The 13,149-nt window shown below is 56.1% G+C and overlaps 7 protein-coding genes across 7 annotated transcripts; 1 reads left to right on the forward strand and 6 right to left on the reverse strand.

Annotated features, from left to right (window-relative positions):
* Window positions 1-83: 83 nt before the first annotated feature.
* Window positions 84-1,364, forward strand: A1Q1_05926 (uncharacterized protein; the record flags this gene model as incomplete). The annotated part of the gene is made up of 2 exons (XM_014321135.1): window positions 84-202; window positions 797-1,364. 2 exons carry the CDS (start codon window positions 84-86, stop codon window positions 1,362-1,364), a joined length of 687 nt encoding a protein of 228 aa, XP_014176610.1.
* Window positions 1,365-1,407: 43 nt separating this feature from the next.
* A1Q1_05927 (uncharacterized protein) lies at window positions 1,408-3,580 on the reverse strand (the record flags this gene model as incomplete). Its single annotated transcript, XM_014321136.1, has 7 exons — window positions 1,408-1,884; window positions 1,928-2,170; window positions 2,319-2,419; window positions 2,537-2,547; window positions 2,591-2,794; window positions 2,865-3,376; window positions 3,482-3,580. The coding sequence occupies 7 exons, from the start codon at window positions 3,578-3,580 to the stop codon at window positions 1,408-1,410; spliced, it is 1,647 nt and encodes a 548-aa protein (XP_014176611.1).
* Window positions 3,581-3,920: 340 nt separating this feature from the next.
* A1Q1_05928 (uncharacterized protein) lies at window positions 3,921-5,436 on the reverse strand (the record flags this gene model as incomplete). The annotated part of the gene is made up of 2 exons (XM_014321137.1): window positions 3,921-5,036; window positions 5,170-5,436. The coding sequence occupies 2 exons, from the start codon at window positions 5,434-5,436 to the stop codon at window positions 3,921-3,923; spliced, it is 1,383 nt and encodes a 460-aa protein (XP_014176612.1).
* A 537-nt stretch (window positions 5,437-5,973) lies between these two features.
* On the reverse strand, window positions 5,974-7,117 carry A1Q1_05929 (uncharacterized protein; the record flags this gene model as incomplete). Its single annotated transcript, XM_014321138.1, has 2 exons — window positions 5,974-6,798; window positions 6,842-7,117. 2 exons carry the CDS (start codon window positions 7,115-7,117, stop codon window positions 5,974-5,976), a joined length of 1,101 nt encoding a protein of 366 aa, XP_014176613.1.
* Window positions 7,118-7,479: 362 nt separating this feature from the next.
* On the reverse strand, window positions 7,480-8,925 carry A1Q1_05930 (uncharacterized protein; the record flags this gene model as incomplete). Its single annotated transcript, XM_014321139.1, has 2 exons — window positions 7,480-8,625; window positions 8,665-8,925. The coding sequence occupies 2 exons, from the start codon at window positions 8,923-8,925 to the stop codon at window positions 7,480-7,482; spliced, it is 1,407 nt and encodes a 468-aa protein (XP_014176614.1).
* Window positions 8,926-9,215: 290 nt separating this feature from the next.
* Window positions 9,216-10,888, reverse strand: A1Q1_05931 (uncharacterized protein; the record flags this gene model as incomplete). Its single annotated transcript, XM_014321140.1, has 3 exons — window positions 9,216-9,702; window positions 9,758-10,500; window positions 10,625-10,888. 3 exons carry the CDS (start codon window positions 10,886-10,888, stop codon window positions 9,216-9,218), a joined length of 1,494 nt encoding a protein of 497 aa, XP_014176615.1.
* A 352-nt stretch (window positions 10,889-11,240) lies between these two features.
* On the reverse strand, window positions 11,241-12,493 carry A1Q1_05932 (uncharacterized protein; the record flags this gene model as incomplete). The annotated part of the gene is made up of 2 exons (XM_014321141.1): window positions 11,241-12,203; window positions 12,254-12,493. 2 exons carry the CDS (start codon window positions 12,491-12,493, stop codon window positions 11,241-11,243), a joined length of 1,203 nt encoding a protein of 400 aa, XP_014176616.1.
* Between the last annotated feature and the right edge of the window lie 656 nt (window positions 12,494-13,149).

The raw sequence follows: 13,149 nt of genomic DNA on the forward strand, positions 1-13,149 counted from the left end.
GGCTGTGCCTGACCGTGCCTGGAATTACTCGGCGTTGCAGTATTAGGGAAAAGTCTGTAGCGGAATATAGTAACGCCCCACACATGCAGCCCACCGTTGACACCACTGACACCGACCCCGGTCTGCCAGCGCAGCTGCTCGGTGATGGAGCAGAGGTTGGGTGGGGGAGTGAGCCTGTGAGCCTGCCAGCCCGTGACCGAGAGTGAGCCCATTGGTAGAGCGGTGAGCAAGCCATTGTCGATCAGGGCCTCTCCCATCTTTCCACATCTGGCGGGCATGGCTGTATTCAACAATGCATCCGGCACGGCCGGCACGCTCCACTCTACGAGGGTCGGGTGATGATTCGCGGGGACTCCAGCAGTATTACAGGTGCAAGCCATTCCGGGTGGGCAGGCGCCAGGAAGTGTCAGGACGACGATGATCCGAGTGCCAGCCAGGCACCGGACCGAAGTCGTCAACCGCGTGTAAGCGTCCAAACTTTATGCGAGATTATTCCGCACGCGTCCGACATGACGCACGAGCGCGTCAGTGGGCGACGTTGCTGCCGCTTTCTTATCACTCAATCTTGGCTCCAAAGCCGACGTCTGGACTGGCTCAACGTCCATCGACAATGGTCAGCACACGATCAAGAACGTACCCGCCAACAGACGCCGTCGCTGCGACAAGTGCGCGGACGACGACTGCTCAGGTGACTTTTTACACTGGGTCGTGTGCTCACTCCACAGCCGCCGACGGAGAAGAAAAACGCAGCGGGGCCCTCACAAACAGCCTCTGGGGCTGCTCCTCGGCGTTCCAGCAGACGGCCACGATCTCCCTCTAAGCAATATGCGGCTCCCGTCCCAGAACAACCTTCAAAACGACCACGAACGCAATCGCCAGCCCGAGAAGACGCCGGGCCCTCCTCCCCACCGGCACGTCATCGTGCACCGAGGCGTCGACAGGTGTTCCCTTTCGACGAGTCTGACTCTCCTCCACCGTCACCTTCAGCGCCCTCCGGCTCTTCCCTCCCGCTCTCACATCAGGTCGAGACGAATCAGAAGATCAAACGGCTGGAAGCCAAGGTCAAGGTCCTCGAGCGCGAGGCGCGATATCACGAAGAAATGTCCAAGCGCTGGGAGAAGCTCAGTTCCCATCTGCTCCACGAGCGGGAGGGCGAGGATGGATACGTGCACAAGCTGAAACGGCGCGGCGACACGTACAAGAAGGCGTACCTCGAAGAAAAGGAAGAATCGCGAAGGATGGTGGAGGCTACCAAGTACGGCATAATCTGTGTGAAGAAGGCCCTGGAGAAGAACCCCGATCATATACTGCGAGGCACTCTCAAGGTGTTGGAGATGTCGCTCCCTTACGATGAGGCCGAGTAGCCGCAACTTTCATACAATACCTGTTCACATTGTTGTATTCATATCACTTCTTCTCCGCACGAGCGATCTGCAGCTCCAGCAGCAAGCTATCATTGGTTCTCCGCAGCTGCTCAATTGTCTCTAGGTGCCGCGCATTCTGACGCTGTAGTTCCTCCACCGTGCCATGGCCACGCTCCGGCCCGACGGCTTGCTGCTCTGTTGCCAGGTGATGGGGAGTAAGGTGTGCGGGTTCCAGGCTTCCAGCTTGACTTGACCCAGGGGCTTGACGCCTCGACGGACCGGGCTGATCCGGATACTCGGGCAACGACTTGGCCACCGTTGGCGCTCCGTACGGGAGGAAAGTTGAAGCGGTAGTAGTAGGGAGCGCAAGCGCGGTGACCGAGTGTGAGGGAAAGTCCTCCCGCTGTCGGAAGTTGCACCGATCCGGATGCCCATCTGCAAGGTAGCAGCTCCAGTAGTACCCCCCACATTGAGCCGTCGCAGAGTTTCGAACTTGCATGCGGGCGGCTAGTTGCCCGTGCTGTGTGTTAGCTCAACGTCGGGGAATCAGGGGCCGTATTCACATTGCACTTGAGAGGCGGTCGCTCGCCGATACCTTCCATAGCCGCGACAGCAACTTGAGCGGGTCGAGCTTTCTTCCTTTTCCTTTTCAGAAGGGCAAGAGGAACATCGGGGTCGTCTGTGTCACTTGTCGTGCTGCTGCGGAGTAGAGAGGCGCTTGCTGCGGTGCGTGAGGGAGCAGCGGTTTGGGTTGGAGATGTCAGATCAATCACCCTAGGCTCGTCGTCGTCGAGGGTGAGGTCAATCTACCGTTATTCACCTATCCGCCTAACATCTTACCATTCCGGTTCTAGTTGGGACAGGCGCGATTGGGGCTGCGACGGGTTGTGACTTGATGGGTCGATCACCCTGCTGTCAGAAGGAAGGTTGGTCCGGAACCCAGCCCCCACTTACCTTCCGTGCGGTAGTAGGCTCTGTGACCCAACTGGGACCCATCTTCAGCACTGGCACCGGGCGGTAGAGTAGAATGCCTTCATAAGCGAAGGGACGATTGTCTGACAAGCCTTAGAAGCCTTAGGTTCGAACTTCAGGCGCAGGTGACCTTGTACGCTTTTCCTAGAGTCAATCAGCGAATGGTCAAGACGATGGCAAAGCCAAAGGAAGGCACTCACGGTCTCCTGGGCTGTGGACAACGCGTCGCACCATCAAGTCAGACTTGTGCGCACTTGAGAAGGCTGAGGGCGAACTGCAAGAATGAGCTTAAGGTTGACCTGTGAGTGTTGAAAGTGTGTAAGCCTGAGAGAGTAGAGTGAGGAAGGTCAGAGTATGGCGAGAGAGTCGCGCCGATCAAACCTCCGTTCTGAATCCGCCTAGCGTCGTGACGAACCTCCGCCCTCCTCTCAGCTCCTCGCTCCTCTCCGGTCTGCAGTCTGTTGGAGATGTCGTCTTAGTTTGTTAAGCAGTCCGAACTAATACATACATACAAGCTATACAACCTACGCTCTCTCCTTCAGCTGAGCCCTGAGCCGTTCGTTCTCGCGCTTCAGCGCATCCCGCTCAGCAATGACGACCAGGTACTGGTTCTCGACGAAGCCGAGGGCTGCCTTCGTAGCCGTGTACTTCTCCTTCCACTCCTCGACAGCGGACTCGGCCTCGGGCAGAATCTCGTCGCGGAGCTGCTGCAGGGCAGCCGCCGTAGCCCGATCCGTCGACTGTGTGTTCGCTCCTTGCGCTGTCTCGGGTGCCGGGGTGTTCCGCATGCTGCCGGAGTCGGGAGTGAGCTTGCGGTCCGCCAGGCTGTGGGGCGGAGATACATCCCTCCGGTCAGCTGTCGCCGGAGCAGGCGCGGGCGCAGCGTCTCGCCCACCCAGATCGGTTGAGCTTCGGGACCCCGCGGCCGCCTCATCTTCCCACACCCAGAACCCGCATCCCGGTCGTTGAGCGCAGGCGTGGTACCATCTGCCTCTGAACTTCCCGAACGCTCTACACGTTCGCTTGGCGAGGATATCGTGCTGGTGTCAGCTTCATGCACATAGCCTCGATTGCTCGATGTCACCTCTCGCGTCAACAGTGCCCAGGGCCGTGCTGTAACATAGCAATCCCATCAAGGTACTCACGCTGCAAAGCAGGTCAAGCTTCTTGCTGTATTCGTACGGCTTCGTCGGCAGGTGAGTTGCGTGGTGCGACCGCGGTGTCGGGTGGCGATGAGCGGTCATCGCGATGCTTATCTCGTGGAGAAGTGTGCGAAGGGAACGTCGTTGCTGCCGTGACTTCGGGATAGGCGAGGTTGATGGCTTGTCAAGATCACCCGGATGCGGGGCTCCGCACCACTGGCTCATTATCGCAATCACCATTCCTTTGTGCCATGCCATGGCGGAGTGAGCTGTACCACGTTTTCACAGGAATCATGCATGTTACGTCCAAACTACCTAGTATCAGGGCTTTATACAATTCTAAGAGCGTCTCCTGTAACGTCTCCTCCGTGCTGCGGCCTATGAGCGAGGGTTGACGTTGCAACAGTTTGTCTGATGGGAGTGCTGGAGACCTCTCTGCCAATCAATTTCCGTACGACTCAAGAATGCAGACGTCTTTTCCGAGCTTGCGTCGCACGTTGACACTCAAATCCTTCACTACCTCAGAGAAAAGAAGTCTGATTCCAGAGAGCGAGCCGTGTGAGAGGGCGGTGGTGTTGCCAATGTCCGAGGCGTATGAGAGGTCAGAGGTATCGTAAAAGTCCGAGCCGTGAAAGAGTGCGGGGGTGTTGTTGAAGTCTGGGCCATGTAAGGGGCCGGGGGTCTCACCAAAGTTCGAGATCTGTGAGAGGTCGGAGGTACCGTTAAAGTCCGATCCATGTGAGGGGGCGGGGGAATCATAGAAGTCCGAGCCCTGTGAGGTGACAGAGGCATCTTCGGGGACCGAGGCATCTTCGGGGTCCGAGGCGCTTAAGCCGATAGCAGCATCGTCTATGAGATAATCGTAGTCGTTCTCATAGACCGTAAGCCCAAATTCAATGGACTTCAGCTCAGGGGGCATGTCGTTCTGCATCCAAGCCGGTGTTATCTTCGATGATGGGGGCTGTCCTGAAGCGGGGTCCGGCTTGGGACAATCAAACCGCATGCGCAGTGTCCGCAATGAAGGGAATCGTTCGCTGTCGATGCAGTCCAGTATGGTGTTTGCCGATTGAGTGATATTGTTGAAGTCATCAACCGAGCACATCAGGGTGAGGTCGCGGAGGGACTTGGGGACCACTTGTGCCAGCTGCTCCATTTCTGAAGCCGAGTCAAACTTCCACTTGATTGCACGCGTGGGAATACCTCTCTGTGCCCGATGCCACAGAACTGATCTCCACTCACTACTTTGTCCCGGGAAGTTCCAGATGAACAGCTCATAAGCCGGCAAAAGCAGAACTTCAACCAGATTGACATCATCCCCGGATTTGGTCTTGATCAAGGAGCTGATGTCTGTGTCCACAAGCAAACAGCAGATGTGGTACCAGCAGCGATAGTCCAAGTCTTGAGGCAGGCAACGGTGTTGCGGGGGGCGGATGACACCATCTTCGACCATCAACACTTCTTGGAATACAAGCTCATCCTTGTCGCTCTCGGTGGCACCTTGGGTATAATAGGATGTCCCCGTGCTCGGGAAGTGAACCTTGCGGAGGTTGGGGAAGAGCTGGATTATATCGGCCAAGGAAGCCCATTGAGAGCAAAGCAGTAGGCAGCCTCCCAAGCAGAGGCGTCGAACGCTCGCTGCGTAGACTCTATTGCGCTCCTGCCACGTTAGTGGCGAACGGTCTATGACTCACTTGACAAGGACAGTCGAAAGGGAACTGATCGAGGCGGACATCGGCGTAGAGCAGGAAGGCAACGTCATGAAATGTCGCCTGGTCGATCGTGAGGTACTCCTTCAAAATGGCACGCCGTTTCAAGCCGCAATTGTCCAGCAGGCCGCCCTCGGACCACCACTCGTCGTCGATGAGGAGATGTTCAAAGACTGAAAGACGAATGTGGGGGATTGTCCAGGCGCGATGAGCTGGGGTGCTGGCCCCTTGATGAGGCGGGGAGTTGGCCATGGTGGTGAGGGAATGGCTTGTCAGGCGAATCAGAACTGAGGGCGATGGCAAAGTGTGAGGAAGGAAGGTGGAGGTGGGTATGACTGTGAGACATGGACTGTGCACGTCGGTTGATTCACGCTAGCGGATGCATAAACACGTCTAGGTACATGACAGACCTCTCATAACTGAAGCAGACCTCTACCTGTCGATGAACTTGATCTCTCATGACTTCGTTCATCTCTACATCAGCCCGACTCGCTGATGAGCGAGCTGGAGTCGTCGCTCTCCAGGCTGTCATCGTCCTTATTGGAATCGCATGAGTCACAATGGTGCAACATCTCTGCTTCAGGCAGTGGCGAGTAGAGTAGGGCGTCCAAGTAGGAGTAGTCCTCTCGCTGAAACCTCTTGATTCTGTCTTGACCATGGTACAGCGTCTCCACCACGAGATGGAATTCTTCCCCGAGTTTACGTCTGATGTTGAGTATCAACTCTTTGGGAGCCTCCAGATTGAAGATGAAGGAAATTTCGGGGTGTGCTTCACTGGATACTGTCGAACTAGATTGAGTACGTTAGCTCTGAATCAGGAGTGTTGTAGACCAGGGTAAGCTCGATATCTCGAAGTTTCGACGGTAGATCATTGTTCAACCATCTGGGGATAGTGTCGGGTTGAGCTGAAGTCAACCCCACCGGTAACAATAATGAGTCCCCTGGAAAATCGATACGCAGATTGAGGTGTTCTAGCTCGGGAAGTCGATTGTTGTCGACATAGTTCATCACCGCGTTCGCTGAGGTGTTTACTTCTTCGAACTCTTCACACGGAAACAGCAGAGTCAGGGACTGCAAATCGCGAGGCATCGCCTCGAACAAACTCTCCAGCTCCTCCAGGCTACTCAGTCGCCAATCGAGTTGTTGAGTGAGAATGTTCTGTTGCGTTCGATGTTGCAACATCGATATCCATGCACTGTTGTCGCCCCTCTGATCCCAGATGAGCAGCTGCCATGCGGGCAGAGCCAGCACTTCTGCAAGAACTGGCAGTCCATTCACGTCCTGCGCGAACAGCGCAGTCTCTTGTGTGTCGACCCCGTAACAGTCCACAGAGTACAGGCACTGATACACCAAATCCTCTGGCAAGTCACGATCTGCTGCTGCGCAAACAGCTCCAGCGGTGGACTTCACCTGCTCCGTCAACAGAAGCCGATCAACGCCCTGGCCGCGGCGGGATCGAACTTCGTAATGAGTTCCTGTAGCGGGAAATGAGATGAACGTAACGTTGGGAAAGAACTGGATCATGTTTGCCAGAGATCCCCAACGATAGCACAAAGGCAACGAGCCTTCCGTATTGATATGGCGTACACCCGCAGCATAGACCCTCAGGCGCTCCTGGAGAGTTAGCTTCACGGCTGTATCAGAAGCTGCAACTTACCTGGGACGCACAGTCCCTAGGAAACTGGTCCAACTTGATATCGCTGTACAACAGAAGTGCGACTTCTCGGAATGAAGCTTGATTGAGTGTTAGGTAGGGCCTTAGCAAGTTGCGCTCGGCACTACAAAGTTGATCTTCTTGATCGGGTTCCATCATAGTAAGCGGAAAGTTGTCCCAACAAAGCAGGTACTGGAAGACGGCGAGACGAATATGGGGGATCGACCAGACACGGTGAGCCGATTTACCGGGCACATAAGTAGGGGAGGAACTGGCCATGAGATGAGCGAGATGGTTAATAAACGATTGCGAAGATAACGGTGGGCGCTGGCGAAGTGAAATGCAATGTAGGAAGGAAGACCAGGGAGGGTGAGAACGTGAAACATCCGCCGTGGATTGTCGTGCTCTGGGGGTCGCTTAGTCAACCTGAAGCTCTGAAGACACTCCCCAAAGAGGCACAACAATACGAGAATGCATGGTTATGAGATACAACAAGCCTTTTCTTCCTCGTCAGTCAAGCTACAGCATGCCACGGCCCTCCATATGTCAGGATCCATGCCCCATAGCTTGACCATCGTCCGCTTCCAACATCACCACACTGGCACTTGGTATTCCGCCCGCTCTCGTCATGAACCCATTTGCTATGTTAGGTGCTTGTACGACGTTGGCGCGGACAGTTTCTGCACGTGCGAAACTCGAAGCTTCTTCCGACCCTTCCTCTTCAAGCGCTTGGCAATGTCCTGGCCAACCACAGTTTCCAGTGGTTCTCTGAGAACGGTACGGAGGTAAGATGACTTGGAAGGTTTATATTCGACGAGCTGGTCGTTGTTGTCGTCATGGTCAATGTACTGTGTCTCGACTGTAAAGTCGAAGTCATCGCCGGACTTGGACCGCACAGCGATTATGAATGCCATCGGAGCTTCGGTCTCGAAGACGCACTCGGCGTAGAAGGCGGATGGTTCGTCGCTATCGTAGTCGCTGGTATCAATTCCCCACCGATCCAGCACCAGCACAAGCCGTAGAGAAGAAAGGCGAGGAGGCATAGCCTTTGACAGCCACTTATACCGGGCCCTCGACGTTTCGGGCGCGCCTCCACTGATGCAGGGGAATGTGATGTGTAAAGTGAGCTCTGTGAGGTCTGGGAACCGCTTGCGGTCGATGTGATTCATGATCTCAGTTGCGGTGTGGGCAGTCCTTTTGCCGAGCCTCGAGTGACTTAATATCTGGAGGGTCTGAAGACCTTTGCCGGCCACCTCAGCCAGCGTGTCCAGTTCCTCGAAGGACTTGATTTTCCAATCTATGCGTTGTGTTTCGAGGCCAAGGTTTTTGCCATGTCGTAAAGTCGAGAGCCATTCGTCGTGGCTCTCATCGGTGAAGCCCAACATTGAGATCCTGTGGGCAGGCAGGAGCAGTACCTCTGGCACGATGGGTAACCCGCCGGAATCGTAGTCGAAGTGTTGCGCTGTCCAAGGTTGTTCCGAGCTATCGCTCAGATGGTACCAACATTCGTAGTCCAGGTCCTCTGGAAGAAAGCGCGTCTTAGGTGGGCATACTGTGAACCCTTCGACTGTGATATGTTCCTTCAACCAAAGTCGGTCTCGAGGGCGTTTGGAACGAGCTGAGCGAACACCTTGCGAGTACGCTTCGACCTCAGTTTTGAAGATGATCGCGTTCACGTTCGGAAAGAAATTGAGCATCTCCGCGAGGGAGTTCCAACGGCCGCACAAGGGGAGGCATCCGTTGACCCACAGGGTCCGAACCCCGGCCGCATACAGTCGCATTCGGTCCTACAATCGTCAGTCACACACCGAGAAGAGGGCACTCACCTCACTCGTGCAATGCCACGGAAAGCGGTCCAATGCGATAACGGGATAGAGCAAGATGGCGATATCGCGAAAAGTAGCCCTGTCGAACGTGAGGAATTGCAGAAGCGTTTTCCTCATCACCAGCAGACGTTGGCTACGATCTTCCGCTTCCTCGGCGGCATCGTCGGCCAGATGCATGAAGACGGACAGGCGGACGTGGGGAAGAAACCAGACACGCTGCGCCGCTGTGGCCCCGTCGAGCACGGGACCTGAGCCGTTCATGGCGCAAGGATGATTGTTTGGGACGCAGTGTCGATAGTGAATAAACAGGAAGACAGGAGGAGGAAAGGCAGTAGCTGGTCTCTTAGAACACTGGTTGTGAAACACCCGTCAGTGTCAGCATGACTCTTGAGCGACCTCTGGGGTCCCGGATCGTCACCCTTGAGAGGGAACGGTGATGCGTGGTACAATGCGCCGAATCTTCACCGCCCCAACGTTCTTCGATTACTGCCGGCTGTGCTGTCCGTCGTTGTCACTGGCCCAAAATGCATTCGACCCGGGGAGGGATACGATCAATCGGAACTGGGATAACCATCGCTTTCCATGTACACATCCTCTGCACTGGCGTCCTCGTCCTGTTCTTCATCCTGCGAGCCGTACTCATCATAGCACAGCTCCTCACTTCCCGACCTCGATTCGTCGTCGTCGTCCTGAGCACTAGCCCCTTCGTCGTCATACCCCAAACCGTACTCATCGTAACGAGACTCCTCGCTTCCTCCCATCGACTCGTCGTCTTCGATTTCGTCTACCGACTCTCCAGCTTCAGATTGGGCGCTAGACCCCCCCTCCCCCGACTCTGATCCTGGCCCATCTTCGAGATCAGATTCGTAGTCGTCTTCACTGGACAGATCACTGCTGGAGCTTGACGTATCACCCCTTGCAACCGACAGAGGTTCGTAGCAGGAAGTCGACGAAAGACGAATTGGAACGGGCGTAGTCGACGAGGCTATTGTCATCGTGATACTCGGTGTTGACCAAAAAGCTGAAATCTTCTCCGAACTTTGTGCGAACGTCTATGATGAATTTCCTGGGTGCTCGCTCCTCGAAGACGTACTCGACATACTCCAACGGCATGAGTCCCTCAGTTTCATCTACCAGCCAAGTGTCCAGGACCAGGTCGAGCTGGATTGACGAAAGCTGAGGGGGCATGTCTCTGGACAGCCATTCGGGAGCAACTGGTGGCATGGGGGGAGCAGTCGGACTTGGGAAGTCGATGTGCAGCGTGAGGGTCCTGAGATCAGGAAACCGTGCCGCGTCAATCTGGTTCATGATAGCAGTGGCCGTCTGGGAGGCATCTTCGAATACCTCTGCGTAACACGAAACTTCGAGCTCCTGAAGACCTACGCCTGCCACCTTAGATAGCGTGTCCAGCTGCTCAAAGGTGGCAATCCTCCAGTGGATGCTGTAAGTTTTGATACCCAGGGCTTTGCGGTGTCGCAGAACGTGAAACCACTCTGGGTTGCCGCCGTCGATGTTCCAGACTGAGAGGCGATAAGCGGGCAAACGGAGCACATCTGGCAAGATGAGCTCTCCGCGGTCATCACGATCAAATGATGCTGTGCTCCAGTAGTCTGCGAGGACGTCTTCTTCTAGGTGGTACCAACATTCGTAATCCAGACCGTCCGGCAGGTGGCGCACCTTGGGAGAGCAGAATGATGAGCCGTCAAGGCGGATCTTTTCCACCATGCGTAGTTCGTCTGCAGAGCGACCTGGGCTGTCCCTGTGCCTAGCTCGGAGGTAAGAATCTCTGGTGCTGTCGAAGAAAACGCTGCGCACGTTGGGGAAAAACTCGAGCATCTTAGCCAAGGAGCTCCAGCGGGAGCACATTGGCAAGCAGCCGCGGGCCCGGATCACGCGAACGCCAGCGGCGTACAGTCTCGTACGTTCCTGATGTCAGTGGACAGCATCAGTAATGGCTCACCTCACATATACAGCCCCACGGGAAGTCGTCCAAATATATCTCTGGGTAGAGCATGAAGGCGACGTCGCGAAAGGTCGCTCTATTCAGCGTAAGGTAATCGAGCAAAGCCGCCTTCTCCTTTTTCGCGAAAAGTTGGAAGCTTTCGGCAGCGTACGCGGCATTGGACGCCAGGTTCTCCAGGATAGACAAGCGGATATGGGGTATGTACCAGGCGCGGCTGGCAGCTGTTTCTGGCTCGACACTTGAGAGAGTCGAGTCGCTCATGTCGGCGAGGAATGCGTGTTGGCAATGTTCAAAGTTGACAAGAGGTGAGGTGTAGAACGATGACACGATAGACTTGCGTTGGAGGCGTCAAGTGAGCAGACGATGAAACACCCGTCAACAAGGTGCAGTTGACTCAACTCGCGGGTCCAGATCTGCGCCCTTGTACGCGCTGTCTCTCCGTCCCGTTGACCTTGTTTAACGTCGCGAAGCGTTGCTGAATGCCTGTGCTGAGTCTACTCTCTCTTCGCAGGGAGACACCATCAGGAGCGGCTTAGCCTCCAACATCATAATGCTCACAACAGTGCATGCCTGCAGCTCAGTGGGCTTCAGACGGCCTCCTGCCGACGCCCTCCTACGCCACAGCCTCGTTTACCAATGCCTGCAGCTTTGGCCCTTCGGTCCCATAGTTGGTGATGACGCGCACCGTGATCTCCGAGTCCGGCCCAGTCTCCTCCTTCAAGCGGCGCAACGTCTTTAACGGCAGCCTGTCCTCAGGGAACAGTCCTCTGCTCTCGGGCTGGTTCAGCGTGAAGGTGTACACCGAGAGCTCGATGCGGATCTTCTTCAAGTTTGGCGGGATCGGCTGGGTGAACGGCTCGCCGAAGTCTCCTCCCGGCTCGATGAACACCTCCATCTTCTCAAGATTCGGGTAAGTCTCAGCCGTGAAGACGTCGAACACGGCGCCGAGGTCCATCTCTACCTCATGGAGCCGCACCCATCGCAGATCACTACCCACGGCCCCGCTCAGGACATTGAAGTAATTAACGTACTGCGGCGTGGAACCCGTATCGATACCAAGGATGGGGATGTTGTGGTGCTTGCGGACGCGGAACACGTTGATCCAGAGGTTGGCGTCCATCATGCCGTCTGACGTCTCGAAGCTAAGCCAGCGGATCGGCTGGTCCAGAATCGGTGGCAGCTCCCAATTGGCCAGAACGCGCATGATGTTGGTATCCGGCATGTTGCCAGCCACGAACGTATCCATGTCGAACACGTCCGGTGTCACGATGACATCGTAGTGGTGCGCGTGCGCGAGTTCATCCTGGGAAGGGGCGAAGAACATGTCCCGCGGCAGGTTTGCGGGACTGATCGAAATCCTCGTGATGAAGTTGTGCACGCCGGGCACACAGCATTCGGAGTGTCCAAGGCGGTAAAGCGTCGTGTGTCTGTGATACTTTCGGTCCGTCGGGAAGTCGACCTCGTCCATGTTGGGAAACTGCTTCAGGAGCGCCGCTAGCGTCCAGTCATGGCACATGGGAAGTGCGCCCCCAACGTTCAGCCGTTTAACACCCATCGCATACCAGCGCAGCCGGTCCTGCGATTGCGTCAGTAGATGCGAATACTGCAGACTCCGCCGCTACCCACGCTGTCGGGGCAGTCCCATGGGAACTGGTCGAGGGTGGCGGACGCATGGGTATGCCGAGCGCACTCGCGAACGGAAGCCTTGTCGAGTCTGCTGATACATCGCCGGAAGAACTGAGATTTCTGAACAGGAGAGGTGAACAGCTCGGCGCAGTCGTCGAGAATCGCCTCGCGCAGGTGTCCGATGCCCCAGACTTGGCTCGCGGCCGACTGCTTGCTCTCGGGAGAGTTTGAGAGCTCCATCGTCAGGGTCACCGAAACGGGGTCCTCGGCGTTGCTCTGCGCGTGAACTTAGCGGAGCAGAGTGGAGCAGTGGTTCCAGCCCTTTGCGTAGCGTAGTTGGGACCGTATTACTGGAATTGACGGAGTGAAGAAGATGGCGGTTAGACTTTTGTGAGCAGGAACGTCGAGCGCGCCGGTGGAGGTTGGGTGAGCCGATCTTACGTCACCTAAGGCGGCGATCAGTGCGGTGAGAGGCGTACTCGCGCGGACGCCGTCGTTACTGCTCAACGGCGTCGACACGATCCGAAACGGCGTCGTCGCTGCCTGCATGGTGTGAGTTTCCGCATGGTGAGTTGGGAGTTTGACTAACTGGTCCCACCTGCTGAGAACAGCTGGTAGACTGGCTGCATCAGCACGCAAACATCAGCGATTCGTAGGTCTATTCGGGCTCGCCCGAAGTCCGAGTCCAGGTCTGCCGAATCAGCTCACGCCCGGAACTGTCGCGCCACGCCAGAGTCGAGCCCGCACTGAACGAGAGTTGCCCGAATATAGAATGTCTGTGAGCGCATGACTTTGCTTGTGCGCATCTCGGCGCATTTCTCGGGCCACTTACTCATCGATCCAGCGCAGATCCTCCGTCGTCCATCATCAGCGGCGCCCAAGATTTCGGTTTTGGC

Source organism: Trichosporon asahii, assembly GCF_000293215.1.
Source record: "Trichosporon asahii var. asahii CBS 2479 unplaced genomic scaffold scaffold00075, whole genome shotgun sequence".
Taxonomy (NCBI): Eukaryota; Fungi; Basidiomycota; class Tremellomycetes; order Trichosporonales; family Trichosporonaceae; genus Trichosporon; species Trichosporon asahii.